This window comes from Trachemys scripta, chromosome 3 (genome assembly GCF_013100865.1).
Source record: "Trachemys scripta elegans isolate TJP31775 chromosome 3, CAS_Tse_1.0, whole genome shotgun sequence".
Lineage (NCBI taxonomy): Eukaryota > Metazoa > Chordata > Testudines > Emydidae > Trachemys > Trachemys scripta.
In genome coordinates, this window is record NC_048300.1 from 201,185,717 (window position 1) to 201,208,797 (window position 23,081).

The 23,081-nt window shown below is 52.2% G+C and overlaps 1 protein-coding gene across 2 annotated transcripts; it reads right to left on the reverse strand.

Moving 5' to 3' along the window:
* Positions 1–4,967: 4,967 nt before the first annotated feature.
* Positions 4,968–22,604, reverse strand: LOC117875471 (gastrula zinc finger protein XlCGF57.1-like). 2 transcript variants are annotated; one of them, XM_034766854.1, is made up of 3 exons: positions 22,448–22,604; positions 16,998–17,124; positions 4,968–12,842 (listed from the first exon to the last, which is right to left on the reverse strand). In XM_034766854.1, the coding sequence occupies exons 2-3, from the start codon at positions 17,029–17,031 to the stop codon at positions 11,047–11,049; spliced, it is 1,830 nt and encodes a 609-aa protein (XP_034622745.1). In that variant the 5' UTR covers positions 17,032–17,124; positions 22,448–22,604; the 3' UTR covers positions 4,968–11,046. The 2 variants fall into 2 exon arrangements, with proteins under 2 accessions (XP_034622745.1, XP_034622744.1); XM_034766853.1 differs by having other exon boundaries at positions 4,968–12,845; positions 22,448–22,602.
* Between the last annotated feature and the right edge of the window lie 477 nt (positions 22,605–23,081).

Below are 23,081 nucleotides of genomic sequence, written 5' to 3' on the forward strand. Positions count from 1 at the left end.
GCATTCTGTGCTAGCCGCGATGTCGGATGATCCCCTGTGCTAGCCCTGCCTGGCAGTGATTTATTATCCGTCACCGGGGTGAGGCCTGTGCCAGAGCAGAACGGCGCAGCCTTCTAGCCAGTGAGGACAGGGAAGGCGTTTGGGGCCAGCCGGAAGCCCAGGAGCGGTGATGGAGCCACTGAGCGTGACCCACTGGGTCGCAGAGCAGACGAATTCCCGTCAATGGGAGCAGCGGCAGCCCCTGCTAACTGCACGATAGACGAGCGTCTCCGGCGGAGCCCGGCCCAACAACTAACAGGCTCTAGGAGACCTGGCGGGAAGGGCCCAGGCTGCAGCTCCCGGCAGGGACGTGCTGACTTCTGAGGCGAATGCCCGTGCCCGGCTGGTCTCCAGAATCTCTTGAGGCTCCGAAAGGCACCCGACAAAGGTACCAGCGACGCCGACAGACGTTCGGCTCGGCCCTGGGCGACGCACGAGCCCTCCCCAGTGTGTGAAGGGTCAGGCAGTACCAGGCTTACCGTGGGGCCACAGCGCTGGGCCCCCCCCCCCCCCCCCTCCTCAGAGGGCCCCCATAACAGCCCTGGCGTCTCGAGGGCGGGTCCCTCCCCGGGTCCCTCCTCCTGGTCCCTCCCCGTGTCCCTCCTCCTGGCCGGGCGGGAGGCAGGGCCAAGCCTGGCTGTTTCCATATCAGACAGAGCCTTGGCCGGCCCCACAGAGAGAGAGAGAGACACCCCCCCCCCCCCGCCGGGACTCCCACACACACAGCTCCTGGGACCCCCCAGCCCAGCCCCCTATGGAACCCCCAAAACCCAGCCCCACAGAGATCCACTGCCCCCAGCCCCGCAGAGAGAGAGAGAGACTGGCCTCCTGGGACCCCAGACAGCCTGTCCCACCCTACACACAGCTCCCAATGTCACCCCCCCACACACAGCTCCTCAGGACCCCCCAGCCCAGCCCCATAGAGAGACCCCCCCCACCGCACACAGCTCGCCAGCACAGCGCCACACAGACTCACTGCCCCCAACCCCACATAAGAGACCCCCCAGCCCCCTCCCCCCCATACAGACCCCACTCACGACTCCCCATGCCCAGTGCCTCATTGCCCCCGGCTGGCCCCTGGCTCTGGGAACCGACCCTCCCCCCCCATGCCATGCCCCATTGTCCCTGGCCGGCCCCTCATCCCTGGGGGCCCACAAATATGTTTGGCGCCTGGTCCACAGAAAGTTAATCCGGGCCTTGATGGGCGTTGTGTTTGCCTGTGGGCAGCCTGTGTAGGTCACACCAGAGGTGGAAGTAAGCCGGTACCGGAGCAGCCGCCAGCGCCCCGCTGCCGGAGCCCCCGGTTAGTGGAGGTGGCTGGGACCCCTGGGGCTCCAGCGGCGATTTAAAGGGCCCAGGGCTCTAATGATCCCACCCCTTCTGGTTGAGGCCCCGCCCTGTGCTCAGGACTCCGGCGTACCGGTAAGTCCGTTAAATTACTTTCACCCTTGGGTCACACCCACCAGTAACGTCAGTGAACCGCGGCGCGTAACCCAGGCAGCTCACTGGATAGACACGGACGTGATGGAACAAGTGACGCTGTGTGAGAGTCTTGATGCCGAATGCGTCTGGACGGAGGCGAACCAACGGTGCGTGGCACGTTGAGCTCACACATGGCGACTTCACGCTGCTGTGCAGACATCACAGCCTGGCTCCGTCACATGGGGAGGGGGGTAAAAGTGCCAGGCCAGGCGCGTGGCACAGTTTGGGGTGTGTGACGTGCTCACGTGTTCAGGGGCCAGCGGCAGCTCCAGGATTAGAAAATGGGAATCCCTGTTTGCAAATCCCAAAGGTGGCCACTCCGCCATGCTGCGTGTTCCCAGTGCCCAGGGGATGCCGGGTAACGGGCTAGTGCAGAAGGCCTGTGTCTCTTTCCTGGGACAAAATCCCAGCGCAGAGCCCATGTCCCTTCCTGCTGCAGGAGCAAACGTTTAATAAAGACGTCCTGTGTACAAAGCTCTCTGGGGCTGTGCGTGTTCGCTCAGGTCCAATGGCCCTGTGGTGTACGGCCTGACCCTGCGCTGAGGACGCCTGGCGGGAAGGATAACGGGGCATGCTGGCCCTTTATGGCAGACTATGGGCCCAACGTGGCTGGCTTCCTGGGCCAATGCCAATGTCCTTCTGGGACTTGCAGTTCCTGGGGCTGATGGGATCTATAGCAAGGGATGCTGGGAAGGGGCGCTGTCTATATAGGCGCGCTCTGGTGCTCAGTTCGGTGAGCTAGTAGGGGAGAACACGCCTTTAGGGGTGGGGTGTAGCGTGGAAAGGCCTAGGGGCGTCTGGGGAGAGCCTGGCAATGGACCTATGGCAGTGGTTGGTGACCCCTTTCACACAGCAAGACTCTGAGTGCGACCCCCCCCATATAAATTAAAAACACTTTTTTATATATTTACCATTATAAAAGCTGGATGCAAAGCGGGGTTTGGGGTGGCAGCTGACAGCTCACGACCCCCCATGTAATAACCTCAAGACCCCCTGAGGGATCCTGACCCCCCACTTTGAGAACCCCTGGGCTAGAGGCTGGGGTGTTTGCGCTAGAAGACCTTGCAAGGGGAAGTATGCGACGAGTGGGGGGACGGGGCATGACCATGATGGCAGGGGGTGGGTGGGTGGGCTGTCATTCCCACCAAACGGTTCAGTTGAGCTGGAGGGCCTGATTAATTTACTGGGTGAGGGAAACCGAGGCTGGTCCCGGTCGTGTGCCCGTGAGGAGAAGGAAGCTGCTGGTGGTTTTTCATTAGTTGTCCCCCATAGTCTACACCCTCTCCAACTGTTCTACATCTTTTAAAAAATATGGACACCAGAACTGTCCAAAGGATTCCAGCTTCAGTCTCACCAGGGTTGTGTACAGAGGTCAAATCACCTCCTCACGCCTCCCGTTTATACATCCAAGGACCATAGAATCATAGACTTTAAGGTCAGAAGGGACCATTACAATCATCTAGTCTGATCTCCTGCACAATGCAGGCCACAGAATCTCACCCACCCACTCCTGTATCAAACCCCTAACCTATGTCTGAGTTATTGAAGTCCTCAACTTGTGGTTTAAAGACTTCAAGGTGCGGAGAATCCTCCAGCAAGTGACCCGTGCCCCACGCTGCAGAGGAAGGCGAAAAACCCCCAGGGCTTCTGCCAATCTGCCCTGGAGGAAAATTCCTTCCCGACCCCAAATATGGCGATCAGCTAAACCCTGAGCATGTGGGCAAAACTCACCAGCCAGCACCCAGGAAAGACTTCTCTGTAGTAACTCAGATCCCACCTCACATTAGCCCCTTTTGCCTCAGTGTCACACTGGGAGCTCATGGCCAATCACTTGTCCACTCTCAGCTCTAGACCCTTTCCAGAGTCACTGCTTCCCAGAATCCAGTCCCCCTGTCTGGAGGTAAGGCCAGCATTTCTTGTTCTTACATCGAGCACTTTATATTTGGCCATCTTAAAATCCATTTTGTTTGAATGGGCCCAGCTTGCCCAGGGATTCTGTATTGCTGGCCTCTCATCATCCATTGCCATGTCACCTGCAAATGTTATCAGTGGTGATTTTATATTGACTCCTGATCATTGCTGAAAATATTAAATAGCATCAACCCTAGTGCCAATTCCTCCAGAATGGCATTAGAAACATTCCCACTCAATGATTCTTCATTGGCAAGTACTTTCTGAGATCTGTTAACCGGCCAGCTCTTAGAATCATAGAATATCAGGGTTGGAAGGGACCTCAAGAGGTCATCTAGTCCAACCCCCTGCTCAAAGCAGGAGCTATTCCCAACTAAATCATCCCAGCCACGGCTTTGTCAAGCCGGGCCTTAAAAACCTCCAAGGAAGGAGACTCCACCACCTCCCTAGGTAACGCATTCCAGTGTTTCACCACCCTCCTCGTGAAATAGTTTTTCCTAATATCCAATCTGGACCTCCCCCACTGCAACTTGAGACCATTGCTCCTTGTCCTGTCATCTGCCACCACTGAGAACAGCCGAGCTCCATCCTCTTTGGAACCCCCCTTCAGATAGTTGAAGGCTGCTATCAAATCCCCCCTCACTCTTCTCTTCTGGAGACTAAACAATCCCAGTTCCCTCAGCCTCTCTTCATAAGTCATGTGCTCCAGCCCCCGAATCGTTTTTGTTGCCTTCTGCTGGACTCTTTCCAATTTTTCCACATCCTTCTTGTAGTGTGGGGAAATCCTTCTTGTAGTCTTAATCCACGTAACGTGCACTTCCTTGATACTGTACAGTGCTTGTTTTTAATCGGCACATGTGGCACTACGTTAAATGCCGCACGAACGGCTATTTTATCTGTTACACTCGCACCCAACAGAGATTTTGATTTTTCCTCCTTCATTTTTTCTTTCCTCTTTATTTAGAAATATAGAGAAGAACAAACAAGCAAAGAAGCAAAAAAAGAACCAAAGATTAAATAAAGTCATCAACAGGCATAAATTATGCTTACAGAATAGCCGAATACACGAGACATGGATGCCATGATTACCTTATATGTATAGACAAATGTTATTTTCTTTTGCATGTTTACCATGAGGAATTCACCTTTCCTGTGTTTCATTATTAGTACACACTGAGCAATGGAGCCTAAACACCAAAAGTACCTGCACCATAGCAGGCTCAGAAATATTACTCTGTATATAAGACAGAGCCAACTGCTGCTCCAGCCCCCGTCCCATATCTTGGTAGAATTTCCATGCATCAAGTGTGGCTGTATCTTCTTGAGGTCTGTCTTTGAGTTTGCCATGTGACTGTAGTACAGTCTAAGGCTGCAGTCGTCATATTCCCATGGCCACCGCGCGCTGGGTTATCCAGCTGGAGTTCATGCCATTTTACATCCCATAATACTGTGTCCCTTTCAGATTTTGTTAAGATAATCTTTCTTAATGTTTGAGTGTTTTCCACCCTATACAAAGTTACCAGCCTGTACCTACGTAGTCTCTAAAATAAACAAGCCTTTATTGGTGACGTTGATTGACAAAAGGAAAAAAATCAAAATGTTCATCTAAATTATACAGATTGTAGCAGTCTAAGATTTGCAGACCTTTTCTTCTGAGATCTATCTTCAAAGCAATCAACAAAAAGAATGTAATAAATATACAAATTCTCTTGTAAGGAATATGTTCATTCCTTATAAAATTAGTTAATTATTTTGCTTAGGAAGATAATTAAGTGCCAATAGTTCAGACCTACTTTACCCCAGAACCTGAAATTTTGTTCAATTCTATTTCATGTTCTGTGTAACGTTGGGAATGGTAGCTTTATAGACTCAACACCACCGCAGAAGCAGACATGTTTGTGCTCTCCTACTCTAACAGCCTGCACAGAACTAGTTTTTATATCCTTTGCAAAAAGTTCTAGCACTATAAAATACCATAGTGGAAATAAAGGACTTTTCCCCCCAATCTAGCTCTAAACCCTGCAGCAAGCTACCACATGGGAAAGGGTTCCTCTGGCTTGGGTGGAAAGTGGACATCATCACATTGACATGTTTGGGGGCTTTGTTCCCCTAATCCCCTTCCTGGCTGAGCAATGAAGATAATAGGACCCTAAATCTGACTTTCCCCTTTCTCTCTGATTCTCACAGTGCAACTGTGTAGCCCAAACCCGTACTTGGTCAGACGAAATAACTAGACCCATACTTGGAAAACCTGTGATCACACCTGGAAAACAAATCCCAAGGATCAGAATGAAAAGCGAAAGCCTGTCCCACTGATTCCAACAGAGGCACGCCTGGGCCTGGCTTTACCCAGCCTCTCCCTGTTTACCTTGTAGAGAGACCGACAATACAAGGCATGAAAAGAAAACAATTCAAATCAGAGACCCATGCGATGTGTCCTCTTCGTATTTACATTCAAATGTTTCTGTTTAAAACTCCTTGCCTCACCTTCTCAGTAGGTTAAAGGAACACATTTCTCCTATCCCCTCTTTGGCAAGAAAAATTAACACCCTGGGGCCAGATTCCACTCTTCCACGTAGCAACTGAATTATAGAGCAACTTCCTGACTGCTGCGGAGTTCAGGCCTGATCCAGTGCTGTGGAAGTCAGTGGGAGCCCTTACATTGGCCTCAATGGACATTGGCCTGATCCTCCCTGTGGAATTTACACTGTTGTACATGAGAACGGGTTTGGCCCCTTATCATGGAGTCCCTGCAACAGTAAAATAGAAAAACCAGAAATCACTCGTCAAACACTGAAGACACTGGAAACCATCGTGACCCCTTTCTGAACCTCGGAAGTCATCCTCAAGCAAACTCACAAAGAGGCCACTTCAGTTTCAAGGACTGATCGAGCCCATTACGTTAAGGCATCAAATGGCTTTATGCTGTGTTTCCTCCAGGACAAGAAAAGTGACGCGTCAGGAATCACAGCTACCGAGCTCAATGTTCCCGTTTTCCTCACACGCACGCTCAGAGTCTGCTCCGACTTTTGGCAGTTCACCCTCTTCTGCTGCTTCTTACCATCTTGTTTAACCCATGTTCCATTTACTGTAACCCAGACGGGCTTCTGGAGTCTGGTCCTGCCATTTCCTCGGAGTCACTTCTCATTGCTTGAGGCATCTCCAGACCCTTGCTGGAAAGATTTAGATACCAAAACTTTACCTTTAAGATCCACAGATCAACTTAAAAGGAGAAACCACAGAGGATCTTAAGTTCTTACATCCTGGGGCTTTCCCAGAGCTTGTCTTCTTTTTAAGATTTACGCTGATGAGGCTTTAAAACCACGTGTCCTTCAAAACCCATCATTCAGTCGCCTGAATTTATGGCCTTTTCTCCATATTAGAATATTAACATCCACTTTCTATATTTGCTGTAACGGCTCTTTGTAAATGGAGCAAATTCAATATTCAACTAATTTCCCTCTCTGACCAAAGGATTTCTCAAACCCAGCACTCGTCGAGTCTATGTCAGTCCTACTGAGCTTCCTTTCTCTGCTCTGCACTGATGGAATTGTCTTGTCTGCCCTGCCCTGCCCCCATAGCATCTGGCTGTTCTCTGCTGGTGCCTTAACTCCCGATAGCCAGGCGGTTCATTGGGGTAGCATGTCTGAGGCTCCCCACAGCACCCATAGGCTGTTCTTTAATGCCTACGTCTGGTCCTTTCAACCTCATTTATCTAGCTCCTGGAATCATCCGTCCTTTGGGTCTAACACTCATCAGAGGTGAAAGTCCCCTCCGGGGCAGAGGGCAGCACAGAGGCTGAGGTGGGACATAGGCCTTGTGCTGGTGCTCTGCACGGGGTGAATTTCACCCTCTAGTGTAGGTGGGGAGGTAATATCTTGTATTGGACCAACTTCTGTTGGGGAGAGACAAGCTTTCGAGCTGCACAGAGGTCTGGTCTATACTGCAGACCTATATCGGTATAAACACGTCACTCAGGGTGTGAAAAATCCACACCTAACGCCCCCGTGTGGACAGCTCTATGTCAGCAGGAGAGTTTCTCCCACCAACACAGCTACCGCCTCTCGGGGAGGTGGGTTAACTACGCCGATGGGAGAGGCCTTTCCCATCGGCACAGGAGCAGCGTCACTTACACACTACAGCGGCACTGAGGCAGTGTTTTAAGGGTAGACCTGCCCAGAGCTCTTGTTCAGCTCTGGGCACCGTACTGGGAGCGTCACAGCTAAACGCCAACTGGGACGGATTGCCTGGCATAAGCAGTTAGTGTATTCTGCAAGGGACCATGCAAGGCAGAGTGTCCCGTTAGCACCTCTGCGGTCATAGGACAAACAGCAGCGGTTAGTCGGTTACAGATTGTTGTAATAAGCCATGACTCCAGTGTCTCTGTTCAGCCCATGAGTTTTCGTGTCTAGCAGAGTTAGGGATTTAAGCTCCCAGGCTCGTCTTTTGAAAGCGTTGTGCAGGTTTCCTTTGAGGAGGAGGACTCAGTTAGGGCTTATTAAAACAATCTGTAATCCATTAACCCCCCCTTTTTGTCCTATGCCCTGTCCTCCCTGCTCCCAGCCTCATCCAACGTGCATGGAAATACGCAGCAGGTGCCCAGACTCGTTTTCGGAGTCCAGGCTTGCCCTGTCTAGCTGATCAATGGTATTTATGTGCACAGAGCGAACCAAATGTTGGCCAGTTACATCTGTACAACCTAACGGCAGTCAATGGGGTAGCAGAGTTTTATTTGGCCTTGGCCTTTCTGCCATACATTAGTGGCAGTGTCTTTAATATTTTGATTGTACACCAAGCCAGGGATGGTAGGGGAGGCAGGATGTCCGTCACAGGGCTCCATGTGAGGCTCTCCTGGGTTCAGAAGCGTGGGGCCGGATTCTCGGGGGGAACTGGCATAGTGCCATTGAATTCAGGAGCCCTACGCTGATTTACTGCAGCTGAGAATCTGACCCATGGTGTCTTTCGCCCCCTGCCTGCTAGTCCTACCCCTCATCTCTTGTTGCAGAGCAGCTCAGTGCCAATCTATGGAACCAGGCCGGGTGTCAGGTGAATCTGTTCACAGTCCTGGGGTGGCCGACTCCCCAAGCTACCGAGGAGGAGGAAGCTAGACTGGCCGTAGTATTTCCTTTACAGCAAGACCCAGCCGCTCCAAGGAACTCATTCTGCCACCTGTTGCGTTACCACTTGTCCTCTGTGACTAGTTCAGTTGAGGGGAAGGCAGGATGCTCGTTTTTTATTCATTTGTGGGTTTAGTGCCCAGATCCCTTGGTAACTGCACCTTAGGAAAACACATGTCGAAAGTGCCCATAGGAACTGGGAGCAGTGAAGCAAACCTCTCCCGCAGAGATTACTTAGTGAGGATAATACTCGGCCTGTCTCTAGTGCCGTTCAGCAGTGCATCTCAAAGCAAAATATCAACATTAGTCCTCACAGCCCTAGTTCCAGACAGGGAAACTGAGGCATAGAGTGGGTAATGTGACATCTCCATGGTCACATACTGAGCCAGTGTCAGAGGTGAAAGTCCTGGCTTCCCGTCCCTGGAGCCAGTACACGTCAGGCCTTGAACCCTCGAGATTGGAGGACCGCGCGTGACCCATTTTCCCCAGCGAGATCGTCTCTGTGTCCTCTCAGAGGGACGCTCGGCACGCAGGGCTGTGAGCCAGAGTAACTAGCTCCATGTTGCGGTCGGAGAGCTGGCCCCACCTGCCTTGTACAGAAGGGAAACCAGAGCACAGAGCGGGGCGGTGACTCAAGGCCACACAGGGAATCAGGAGCCGAGCCCGTTAGAACCCTGAGGTCCCCGGCTCCCAGCCCTACCTACTCAGCAGCACTGCCAGTATCACATGAGCATGTGAGCGGTCTTGAGCCATAAACATCCACAGGCGCACTGAGCAAAGGCAGCTCCCGAGGTGCGTGACATCAAGGACGCCCCAAACGATTCCTGTGCAGCAGTGACGGAGGAGGGAGAACCAGCTCGCCAAGCCCTGGAACCTGCAGGACAGGTGCTCACCATTGGTGTTAAAAACTCCTGGGAAGTGTGAGAAGCCACAAGCTTCGCGTGGGAGAGAATTTCCATATCAGGAAGAGAGACCCTGAGCACCAGCCAGAACACCCGACCCTCTGAACACCGCCTCCCAGAGCAGGAAGCTGCTCCAGGCCCCAGGACACACCACGCGGCGCTGACACAGGAGAGGCCTGGCTCGGAGAATGAGTGAAAGCCAGCCCTATCCCCAGAGGCTGTCTCAGTACAGGGCCCCTACAGGACGCTACTGCTTGGCCTGTCCCACAGGGATAAAGCCCAGAGTTAGTAACTGCAAATTTCCAGGGGAGCCTGGCACAACGTCAGCTGCTGTGGGAATAAACCTGAGAAAGGGGCAGAATGTCTCCTCCTCAGCCGCTGTCCCCCAGGAGCGCGGGGAAGCAGAGCCTCCTAAAACACAGAGGCAGAAATGAAGGAAGCTGGCTGGGGGCAGGTCTCAGGCACATATTCGCTTCGATGATCTCACAGCTGTTTTCCAGCTACAATTATTGTGATCCTTGTAGTCTCTTCCACCTTCTCCAGGGAGTTAGCCTGGACCCCTTACCAGCAGCTCTTCTGCTGTTTACCCCTCACACATTCCCTGCTGTAGAATAAAGGGGGACCTAACTGGATGAATGTCACGGGCTCCCCGGCGCCATTTCAGTGACTTTGGCTTTTCTCCCTCCCCATACATCAGACGGCTGCGTGTGCAACGTCTCCCTTGGCCTTGAAGGTGGATCTTCTCACACGCTGCTCTTCCACCACGACCAGAGCCAACATTTGTTCTTTCTGGCCTGGGCTTGCTGCCAAGTTCTGCCCTTTCTCCTCCAGAGGGATCTTTCCGTGCACTGAGCACAAGTTGCTGGTTCCTGGCCTCTGCGGTTTGCTCATCTGTTACGCTAACGTGGGTTTTCAGTGAACTTTCTCTAACACTCGGCACTCCCGGAACAGGAGTCAATGGGGGGCAACAGACTGGATGATGAGTGGAGCGGCTCGGGGTTGATTCTACAGCCTCTGCCGTCCTATGGAGGCTTCTGAAAAGTCCCAGTTCACCCCGGTGTACCTCCAAGGAAGTTCTACGTGGAATGAATACAGCCCCACAGCTCAGGGTTTGTACGTGATGCTAAAAAGAGAGTCAGAGGAGATGATACGGATCTGGGCACTGGGTAGTAACGGATTTGGCTCGTGTAGGTGACTGCACTGACTGATCGGAAACGCAGTGCAATGAAATCAGTGTGTGAGCGAGCGAGCAAGGGAGGGGATCTATGCTCAGGATCTCTAGTCGCCCAGCACGCGAGTGGGGTTTATTGTGATAAAATCATTGAAGCCACCCGCTCAATGCAAAGCTGCAGAAAAAAAGCCAGACCAGATGCTATGCTGCGTGGATAGAAGAGGAGGAAAAACCAAAGGACGTGGTAGCATGTAAGGCTCTTGTGAGTCCCGACCTGGGGCACTGCCGCTACCTTGGAAGGGTGCAATAGGGGAGGGTTAGGAATTGGAAGCACATGGAGGAACCTGGGCAGAGCTACACCATGCAAAAGGTAACAATAACCACACGGGATACATCGTCAGCAGGAGCGGGATGCCATGGGAGCTCAAGAGACACCTAGATTTACTCCTGGGGAAAGTGGACAGGTCTGCAGAGCAAACGGGAAGCTGGGCTTTAAATCCATGACCAGGGGATAGGGATTTGGGTCGAGATGATCTTTCCCTGCTCTTAAAACTTCCTGAGCCAAATTCACTGGGTGCAACTTCACGGATGTCGGTGGAGCGGCTGCAGGGCCGGCGCTGGGCCTGTGTGTGAGAACCTGTCTCTCCTGCGCGTGGGCTTTCTGGTGCGTTATTAAATTAGACTTCTGGCAGAAGCTTTTCCCGCAGTCCTGGCAGGTAAATGAGATCATTTCTCTGTGGGCTTTCTGAGGGACAGCGGCAAGCGCCTTCTGCGGGAAACCGTCCCCCCTTTCGCCGGGTAGCATCGCTGGCTCTTGGGAATGGGTTTTCTGGTGCACCTTGAGATAGCGCATGGAGGAGAAGCTTTTCCCGCAGTCAGTGCATATACTCAGCAGCACCCTGCTGTGAATCTTGAGGTGGATTTTCAGAGACCCCTCGGCAGTGAAGCTTTTCCCACACTCCGTGCAAGTGAAGGGCCGCTCTCCCGTGTGCATTCGCTGGTGGATCCGCAGGTACTTGGCAGTGAAGCTTTTCCCACAGTCAGAGCAGGTGTACAGGCCCTCCCCTGTGTGCATCCGCTGGTGGATGCGGAGATAGCCCTTCTGGGCGAAGCTCTCCCCACACTCCGCGCAGGTGAACGTGGTCTCCCCCGTGTGGCTTCTCTGATGCATCTTGAGATATCGCATGGTGGCAAAGCTCTTCCCGCAATCACTGCAGATGAAGGGGGTCCCGTCCGTGTGGATTTTCTGGTGTATCTTCAGATAGCCCTTGGTGGTGAAGCGCTTCCTGCACTCGGCGCAGGGATACGGGGTCTCCCCCGTGTGCAGCCTCTGGTGTATCTTGAGATAGCCCTTGGTGGTGAAGCTCTTCGCACACTCGGTGCACGTGAAGGGCGTCTCGCCCGTGTGGATTCTCTGGTGCGCCTTGAGGGAGCCCTTGGAAATGAAGCTTTTCCCGCACTCCAGACACGTGAACGGCCTCTTCCCCTTGTGTTGTCCCAGGTGTATCTTGAGATAGCCCTTGGAAGTAAAACTCTTCCCGCACTCGGTGCAAGCAAAGGGCCTCTCCCCCGTGTGCTTCCTCTGGTGGACTTTGAGGTCCACCTTGCGAGTGAAGCTCTTCCCACACTCACTGCACAGAAAGGGCCGCTCCCCCGTGTGCTTCCTCTGGTGCATTTTGAGATCCCCCTTCGACGGGAACCGTTTCCCGCATTCGGTGCACGGAAAGGGCTTCTCCCCCGTGTGCAGCCTCAGGTGAATCTTCAGGTATCCCCGCTGGGTGAAGCTTTTCCCGCACTCGGTGCACGTGTACGGCCGCTCCCCCGTGTGGATTCTCAGGTGGATCTTCAGGTCCCCTTTCTGAGAGAAGCATTTCCCACACTCGCTGCAGGGAAACGGCCTCTCCCTCTTGTGGTTCCTCTGTCGTATCAGGAGATCTGTCTTCTCCACACAGCTTCGCTTGCATTCCTGAAGGGCGTCCGGTCTCTCCGTCAACTGGACTTTCTGCTGAGCCGTGCTGTTTGTGGATAGCCCTTGTGTGTTCCCTGCAGAGTTTCTCTGCGTTGTCTGGAGTTTGCTCTGACCCAGGCAGTTTTTCACCTTTACTGAACTTTGGGAAACTTTCTCTTCAGGTTTCACTGAAAAGGTCTTGACTGGAAGCAGGTTTTCAGCATCTTCCTCCTGATTCTTCTCCTCCATACTTTCATTCACAATCTCATCATCTACTAGAGAAAAAACAACAGACCAGATGTTATTCCATGTGATGGTGGCAAAAGAAACGTTTCTTGTGTAAACAAAAGTTTCTATTAATTGCAAACTCCCAGGGGCTGTCACACCTCCCTGGGAGAACCACAGCTGGAATCTCAGAATGATTATGGATTATTTGTGTGATGTGGACAGGCCGGGTCCCTGCTTGGGCCCACGTCTCCCATGTCTCAGCTGAGGACTAACAGACACACAGCTGGAGTCTGGCTGCGGTTTGTACCCTAGTTCTTAACAGGCTGCGCTGAGGTTGGTCACGGTTGGGAGCGTTACAGTATGTATAGCAGCAGCACCCAGGGACGCAGTCAAGGACCAGGGTCCCATTTTGCCAGGCACTGAATAAGACATGTGGTGAAGAGACCCTGCCCCAGACTGCTCCCACTCTAGGTTGTATCAAGACACAACAGCTGGGGGAGACAAACACATGGGGCTACGGGGCGGGAGGGGATGAGATTTCGAGCACGGGGGCACACAATAAGCAGCAGTCTTAGCTCAGCATCTGCCTAGCCACTGTCAGCAGCATGGCTGGATCAGCCTCACTGCAGCCGGGCTCCCTCAGCAGGGGATCGGAGGAGGAAACGCTAGCTGCTGATCCCCCCCACCCCAGAGTTCCTGGGAAATCACTTTATGTACTTATTGGAAGCCCCATGACCTTCAAGTGAACCCCGGGCTTCCATGCTGCTGGTACTGTCCTGGGGAAACTTCACCTACTCTCCGCTGAGACCAAAGTCTTTAAGTGGGAGCAGCTTTCTCCCCAATCCTCCTGCTGGTTACATCCCCTGTAATGTGCATCAGCTCCCATTCCCTGACTGCCTCACTGCCCGGCTACTTCCACTTCCCCTTGGGCACGCCTGCACCCAGCGGCCAGGTCACAAGCTGGGGGATAAAGCTCTATCAGCTTCCGCTGAAATCTGCCAGCTCCGAAACCGGCTCGTGGAAACATTCAAGCACACAGGAGTCGCCAGGCTGGATCAGACCGTCATCTATCCAGTCCCCTCTCCTGTCGGACCGTGACTGATCACACTGGCTCCAGAGGAAGGGGCGAGGACCATCAGAATACGCTGCCTGTAGGGAAAGATTGTTCCTAACGCCCTGGGGGTTGGCTTGTGTGCCGCAAGGGGTTTATATCCCTTCCGTTTTCACTCCTACCTAACGTAACCGGGGCTCTGCCCATCTGTCAGGTGCCCAGTCACATTTCGAATCCGGCTCGGCTCTGTGGCCTCTGGGAGAGCCTGTGGCATTATTCACTGCGCGAGGGACTGGGAGGGGACGTTCACCCACCCAAGCCCTGAGCAGGCTAATGTGGCCAGAAAGAACCAATGAACCTTATCTGCTGCAGCTGAAGGGGAGTCAGGGTTTGGCAGACCCAGCTGGGGAGGAGCTGTAAAGCCGGCTGCGGGCCGGCAGTCACTCACTAGACGTTAAGGAGGAAGTACGGGGGAGGGGAGCCAGCCCTGGGCTCGGGGCCGAGAGAGGTGAATCTGCCATGGGGAGCGGAGGACGCTCTCCTGGTGAACCCAGAGACAGACCAGGAGATGGGGCAGGGGGCAGGAAGCCGGGACTGAGACTGAGCAATGCTGGATTGTTTGTCAGAGGGTCCCCGGGCTGGAGCCCAGAGCTGCAGGCCGGCTGCGGTTCCCTGACCTGCCGCTGGGGAGTGGCCCAGGACCTCGAGGTGGATTGGGGGATGTTCTGAGGCAGCTCGTCCGGTCGGACTTTGATACCCTGGGACGGGGGACTGTGCAGTGACCAGGCTGCAGGGGCAGGTCACGAAGAGGGAGCACACTGAGTCGCAATGAGAGAGCGGGGGCGGACAGGGGGGCCCATATGGGGCAAAAGCTACGGCCCATGCCCAGCCCCAAGAAGGTGCACTTGGGCTGAGTGCAGCCCTTCGCAGGTCCCTTTCGATTTCATGGCATGCCCTTGTCCTTGTACCAGGAGAAGCTATGGTTCCTACACACACGGAGCTGCCCGCGCCGCTCTCATGGCATCTGGGTAGCGGGCGTGAGGTTCAGACGGGCTGTGGGGGAAAATGGGTCCTGCCAGCGCGGTTCAGGGAATGTGGTGACCCATATCAAACTGGCTGCAGTCTCAAGCGTTGCTTAAATCATCTTCTCCAACAGCTCTAGCCACCTCGAACCCTGGTACCTTCCCCAGTTCCAGCTCTCTGCACTGCCTTCCAGCAGGAATTCCCGACTGCCTTCCCTTGCATTCAATGTCCGGCCCAGCTCAGCCCCTGCCTACGGCCCAGCTCGGTCTTCATGTGAGCAGGAGCAACTGACTCAGAGGAGCGGCACCTACTCAGGGAGTTTGCTTCAACCCCTTGGCACCCTAACTCCAGCTCCTCCCTAATCACCTGTCTGCCAGATCCCTCTCTTTCCATTTCCCATTCTCTTCCCTCTACCCAGCATCCTAGGCAGGGAACTCCCTCTCTCTCTGAGCACCCGAACGCCACAGAACCCCTCCCTCCAAACTCCTACACCCTTCTGATGCGAATCATAGAATATCAGGGTTGGAAGGGACCTCAGGAGGTATCTAGTCCAACCCCCTGCTCAAAGCAGGACCAATCCCCAACTAAATCATCCCAGCCAGGGCTTTGTCAAGCCGGGCCTTAAAAACCTCTAAGGAAGGAGATCCCACCACCTCCCTAGGTAACCCATTCCAGTGCTTCACCACCCTCCTAGTGAAAAAGTGTTTCCTAATATCCAACCTAAACCTCCCCCACTGCAACTTGAGACCATTACTCCTTGTTCTGTCATCTGCCACCACTGAGAACAGTCTAGATCCATCCTCTTTGGAACCCCCTTTCAGGTAGTTGAAAGCAGCTATCAAATCCCCCCTCCTTCTTCTCTTTTGCAGACTAAACAACCCCAGTTCCCTCAGCCTCTCCTCATAAGTCATGTGCTCCAGCCCCCTAATCATTTTTGTTGCCCTCCGCTGGACTCTTTCCAATTTGTCCACATCCTTCTTGTAGTGTGGGGCCCAAAACTGGACAGAGAACTCCAGATGATGCCTCACCAATGTCGAATAAAGGGGAACGATCACGTCCCTCGAGCTGCTGGCAATGCCCCTACTTATACAGCCCAAAATGCCGTTAGCCTTTTTGGCAACAAGGACACACTGTTGATTCATATCCAGCTTCTCGACCACTGTGACCCCTAGGTACTTTTCTGCAGAACTGCTACCTAGCCATTCAGTCCCTAGTCTGTAGCAGTGCATGGGATTCTTCTGTCCTAGTGCAGGACTCTGCACTTGTCCTTGTTGAACCTCATCAGATTTCTTTTAGACCAGTCCTCTAATTTGTCTAGGTCTCTCTGTATCCTCTCCCTACCCTCCAGCGTATCTACCACTCCTCCCAATTTGGTGTCATCTACAAACTTGCTGAGGGTGAATCCTCACGGGGAAGTGGAGCGTTCTGGTCCGTGTGCCGGCTGGCTGGTTTCTGCTCGCCCTCGGTTACAGCCTGATCGTTACCGTTGCTATCAACTGGCTTCAGCGTCCAGTTCTGCCACCCACTTTCTGACACCAAGAACCTTTTCTTCCAAAAGAAAGAAAAATGGAGCGATTGGGGTTCTGACTGTCACCGTGTCACGTGGCATGACATCATGGGGGGGAGGTGACGGGGGGGACGGATGACATCTAATGTGTCTTTTAAAACCAGTTTCTCTTCCGGAACCACAAATACTGAAGTGCCTTTACTCATAACACTGCGGCCATTGCGTGACCTCACTGGAGGGCAGAGTTAAGGTGTTCTGAGCCTTCACTGTATGTTTCTTACCTTAGCTGCTTTAGATTTCTTTTAAGTATAAACTTAGCTTTGAATTTCCTGGATTCAGAACTCCTGGGGTGGTTTACAACACCCTAAAGTTATCCAGGCATGCACCAGCTTAACTGCAGCCTGGGGTATTTTGTCTAGGAAATGAACAACACTTAAAAATGAGACTGCAGGGCCTCGCTAGCAGACGCTTCCCTGCCTGTTCATTCCCCCAGGAGCTGAGAATCGTCAGAGATACAATTCTCACCCACTCCATGCAGGGAGAACCCCATGTAACTGTCTGGTGACCTGGCTTTTCATGCGCCGCACGGCCCCCAGTAGCACAAACGTGTCTCTTTACCTAGCGAGGTGACGAGCTCATAATTCTCCTTCATCACGTCCCAGTACAGTTCTTTCTGCCATTCCGCTAACTCCTTCCACTCCTCCGGCGAGAAATAGACTGCGACATCCTCAAACGTCACTGGGGCCTGAAATCCCAAATTGTCACCATGTTAGCATCTTCTGCGCCAGCAACATCCTGCCCTTACAGCCCTGCCCCTTGCCCGGGGACGGCGCATTTTCGAGTCACTGCTGACAGAGGAATTTAGGAGTTGCCATACTAGGTCTGAGCAGTGGTTCCTCTCGTCCGATACCCTCTCTCCATCAGCGGCAGTACCAGTTACTTCAATGGAAGTACAAGAAACTATGTCATAGATTGCAAATAACCTGCTTCTAGGGGAAATGTCTTTGTGATTGCTATCAGCTAGCCATTGGTTCAGGGCCTGAGGCAGAATTTACCGTTTCCACAATTATATTTAATTATCCTGTCTAATGTAACGTTGGATGCTCTCATTAGACACAAGGGTTTAATCTTTTTCTGAATTCTGTAAAGCTCCTGGACTCAATATTGCCATGTGGCAATGAGTTCCACATGCTCATTTGGCATTGTGGCACACTGTATTTCCTTTGTCAATTTTCAACTTCTGCTGCCTTTCAATGTCACTAAATGTCCCCTTGCTCTTGCATTGGGCAAGAGGATAAACAGGAGCAGCAAATTTACCTTCCCTGTGCCAGTCAGTTCTTATACCTCTATCCTGTCCGCTCTCATTCGTCTCCTCTCTAAACTAAACAGTCTCAGTCTCACCTCCCACAGACGTCCCTGCTGGCCTCTAATTGGCCACCAGTCCCTGAACTCCCTCGGTATGTGCTACTGAACTGATGGGCCAGGCTGACCAGACCTGAACACACTATTCAGGGCGAGGCACACCCGACACACCGTGTCAGTGCGATATCTGCTGGGTCATTACAGAACTCTTCGTGCCCACTAACACCTCACAGGCTTTTCTGGGCTCTGCATGGAGCGGAGATTGCCACTGCTCTGCTGAAATAACAGCCAGCTCTTTGTCTGAGCGGTGACAATTGATCTAGAATCCAGACACGTGACTAAATCGCTCAAATGGATCGTTCCAAAGTGCCGTGCTCTGCAGGTTGGCAGTGAATTTCATCTGCCGTGGTGTTGCCCGTTCACCTAGCTTGGCTAGGTCTTTCTAGGTCCCAGCGGCGCCATTTCAGATTTTGGTAGGGGGGCAACTTTAACCGTGATTCCTGGACCACGTAGGCACTTGAAAACTCTAGTTTTTTGGCAGGTAATTTAGCAATTAGCTGACAGGAACCCTGTATCTAATTCCTTTATATATATTAAAAAAAAAATTTAACCCCACTCAACTCTAATAACATGTTCTGACATCTTGTGGCAACTCACTTAAGGGATGCTGGTTAGGTTTAAAAGTTTAATGTATATTCTTACTTTATTACTAGCTCCAGAGAGAGAGAGAGAGACCCCGTCAGGACTCCTGGGTTCTATCCCAGCTCCAGGAGGAGAGCGGGGTTTGTGGGTTACAGCAGGGAGCAGATACATCTGGGTTCTATATAAGAACATTAGAACGGCCATACTGGGTAAGACCAAAGGTCCATCTAGCCCAGTATCCTCTCTTCCAACAGTGGCCAATGCCAGGTGCCCCAGAGGGAATGAACAGAACAGGTAATCACCAAGTGATCCATCCCCTGTCGCCCATTCCCAGCTTCTGGCAAACAGAGGCTAGGGACACCATCCCTGCCCCTCCTGGCTAATAGCCATTGATGGACCTATTCTCCACGAACTTATCTAGCTCTTATTGGAACCCTGTTACAGTTTTGGCCTTCACAACATCCCCTGGCAAAGAGTTGACTGTGAAGAAACACTTTTTTTGTTCGTTTTAAATCTGCTGCCTATTAATTTGATTGGGTGACCCCTAGTTCTTGTGTTATGAGGAGTAAATAACACTTCCTTATTTACTTTCTCCACATCAGTCATGATTGTACAGACCTCTATTATATTCCCCTTTAGTCGTCTCTGTTCCAAGCGGAAAAGTCCCAGTCTGATTAATCTCTCCTCATACAGAAGGTGTTCTGTACCCTTCATCATTTCTTCTGCCCTTTTCTGTACCTTTTCCAACAGATCTTCTTTGACATGGGGTGACCACATCTGCACGCAGTATTCAAGGTGTGGGCGTACCATGGATTTATAGAGAGGCAATATGATATTTTTCTCTTATTATCTATCCCCTTCCTAATGATTCCCAATATTTTGTTAGCTTTTTTAATTGCCACTGCACAGGTGTTTGCAGAGAACTATCCACAATGACGCCAAGATCGCTTTATTGACGGGTTCAGCTAATTTAGACCCCATCATTTTGCATGTATAGTTGGGATCATATTTTGCCAAGTGCATTACTTTGCATTTATCAACACTGAATTTCTTCTGCCATTGTGTTGCCCAGTCACCCAGTTCTGAGAGATCCCTTTGTACCTCTTTGCTGTCTGCTTTGGACTTAACTAAATTTGTTAGTCTCTAAGGTGCCACAAGTACTCCTGTTCTTTTTGTGGATACAGACTAACACGGCTACTGCTCTGAAACCTATCTTGAGTATGAAAATTTTGCCACCTCTCTGTTATCCCCTTTTTCCAGATCATTTATGAATATGTTGACTAGGACTGGGCCCAGTACAGATCCCTGGGGGACACCACTATTTACCTCTCTCCATTCTGAAAACTGAGCATGTATTCCTACCCTTTGTTTCCTGTCTTTCAACTGAAGTGCCTGGCAATGCTTTCAGGATCATCTAACGATACTTAATTTACTTTAATGACAAGCCTTTTGTTATCTTAATCACCCTGCCTCTGTTTATAACCGAACTCCCTGCCCCAAAGGCTGTGCTGCTCCCAGCTTCCGAACTCATCACATATCACACCCAAGCTGTTGCAGTTAAGAGTTCTGTCTGGGGCTAGGGTGAGTAGGCCTCCTCTACGAAACTCGGGGGGGGGGGGAGAGGCTAGAGCATCCCCTGCCCCCCCCCCAAATGGCACCCCTGCTAGTTCCTCACAGTCTTCTCTAATCTTGGCCAACCCTGTATGTCCGCTGTGGTTTTTGCTACCTGGCTGCTCACCCCATTTTCCAGTTAACTAATGACTATACTAAAAACCAGCCCTAGGTTAGAACACTGCGGCATGCTCTGTGCCCCCTTGGCCATGCTGAAAATCGACCGTCTAGTCCCATCTTGTAGCCAGTCACCGACCCACCACAGAACCTTACCCCTTGCTCCATGACTCCCTTCAGTGCCCTTAGCAGTTTCTAGTGAGGGACTTCTGACAGAGGCTTTTAAACAGTCCCTACAAACAACACAAACCAGTTGGTCTTTACCAACTGTTTTGCTGACACATTTGAGAGAATTCACCTTCGTTTCCCCAGCTGGGCGCTCATGCTAGGAGTCAATCAGTACAGTAGAATCTCAGAGTTACGGACCCCTCGGGAATGCAGGTTGTTCGTAACTCTGACCAAAACGTTACGGGTATTCTTTCAAAAGTTTACAACTGAACATTGACTTAATGCAGCTTTGAAACTTGAAAAAAAAAATGCTGTTTTCCCTTTATTTTATTCTAGTAGTTTATGTTTAACACAGTATTGTACTGTATTTGCTTTGCTTTCTTTTTTTTGTCTCTGCTGCTGCCTGATTATGTACTTCCAGTGCCAAATGTGGTGTGTGGTTGAATGGTCAGTTTGTAACTCTGGTGTTGGTAACTCTGATGTTCTACTGCACCGGTACAAGCACTGATATTTTGGTTTAACCGAATCATGCCAGTGAACGAAAACGAGTAGAAATGCATTCGTTTTTAAAGCCAGGTGCCTGGGCAGGGCAGAGAAATAAAATGTGCTTCACCCAAACGGCTCCTGAGGCGCAAAACCTCCAGAAAGCTCAACACACCAGCACAAGAGAGCGCAAAGAGCCCCGGGGGCTTACGCCCCCAGGGACTGGGACACCTCTGGACACAGAAGAAACTTGAGGTGATCAAGCTCCCAAATGCCTTCAGCTGAGCCAGGCGGGTTCCCCCAGGCACTGAGGGTGGGTTACCCCTAAGAAGCCTGGGCGCTTGTTTCTGGGCAAACAGGCTTGGGCGGGTTACCCAGAGGTTACAGGAGTGTCTTTAAACTAGGAAGCTGGGGCAAGAGTGGGAGTGTTGAAATCAGACACAAACGTGGAGCTCTGTCTAAGCTACAGAAATAGCAGCTGGATTGCCAGGAGGGAGACAAGAAAACACACGTTACAACCATGCGAGGAAACCTGTTTTATCTTCGATACAGATGAGGTTAAACAACGGCTCCCTTATATGGGTAAAGTATAAAGGGGTTACGGGGGGGGGGGGGGGGCTGTTTGTTTTTTCTGTCCACACAGCCAAGTAGTAACCACGTTATAATTCCGTTGGGTCAAAATAACGTTAAAACGTGGCTTTAGAGTACCCAAGGCTGGAAGCCCGATAAACCTGCACTGGGCCGGAGGATCGAACTCCCATCGCGACCATCCAGGGCTGTGTCTAACCGAAGCTTAGTTCCAAAACTTTCCCAACTTCGCTAGCCCAGGTGCAGCTCCACCCATAACAGCAATGATGGGGGGGCTGGTGTGGACAGGACGACAGCTGGCCCTGGCATTTTAACCAGCGTGTCCTGATCTGAGCAGAGTTGGAGGTCTAGAGAGCGAGGCAGTGAAAACACCAATGGCTGATCTACGCTGGCACTCCCGCTGGCGGAGCGGCACCAGAGGCAGAGTGGGACGGCTTGCGCAGGAAGGCCTGTGTGGACAAGGCCTATGGTTTGGAGCTCCCCCAAAACCCAGCGAGGGCCAGCTCCTCAGCTGGCACAAGCCAGCACTAGCCCCTTGGACATCAGGACGTTTATACCCATCCCCACCAGCCGAGGAGCTGGTCAGCATGTTGCAGAAGGAACACGCCAGTTCCGCACGGCGGGGCGCGCTCACCCACGGAGCACATGCAGCACAGATGAAGGAAGCGCTCGGCAGACCTAACCAGCGCTCCAAATCCGCACTGATCCATGCCGTGTGGGTTGCAGAGGTTGCTATGAGAACCTGAATTCTTACTTTGCCTTGCATAACTCTTGCGCAGCCAACAGAAATTGGGCTCAGCGAGTCTTCCAAGCCTCAGGGCGTGTTGCAAGCCTTGTCTCCCTCTGCCAGCCTTCTCCCCACACACTAATTAGCTGCTCCCAGCATTGCTGTTCTTGGAAATAACCACCTCAGAAGGAAGAGGGGGGCCGCTTGCGCCTTTCCTAGGAAGTGATATTACTTGTGCCTGGGGGATCTGGTAATAGGCTCCTAGCAATATGAATATAATTAGTTTCCTGCTTGTTTTGGTCTTTAACCTTAATTTAGCTTTGATGTCCAGGGCCTAGGCCGATCAGTGCATAACCTCAAATGAACTCACCAGAGGTGACGTTCACGGCTGGCGCTGTGCACCACTGACACCACAAGCGCTGGCCCTCCACACACGGGTGCATTTTCAGTCACATCTTTGCCGGAGGCATCTTATTGTTGGGTGGCTCTAAGACCCGTAACCAAACCTCTTCCGGCTGGCACAAGGCCGGTGCTGGCGTTTCTGTGTTTCTAGATGGTGACCAGTGGATCATATCAGGTATCGGGGGTAGCCGTGTTAGTCTGTATCTACAGAAACAACCAGGAGTCGGGTGGCACCTTAAAGACTAACAGATTTATTTGGGCATCAGCTTTCGTGGGTAAAAACCTCACTTCTTCAGAAGCACGAAAGCTGATGCCCAAATAAATGGGTTAGTCTGTAAGGTGCCGCCGGACGCCTGGTTGGTTTAGTGGATCCCAGGTACTGAGCGGCGCCAGGGACCCAGGTGGGCATTGCCGGAGCCAGGCCGGCGCGGCTTCGGGCTCACACTCGCCCAGGCTGCGGGGACGGGCCCAGGGCAGGTGGGGCAGGTTTCGGAAGTGACACGTGACTCGGGGGTCACACTTGGGACACGTGAACGAGGCTTTCGGAACCGGGGGGGGGGGAGGCTGGAGTGGGGGGTTGGAAGGGTCAGGCAGGGGAAGGC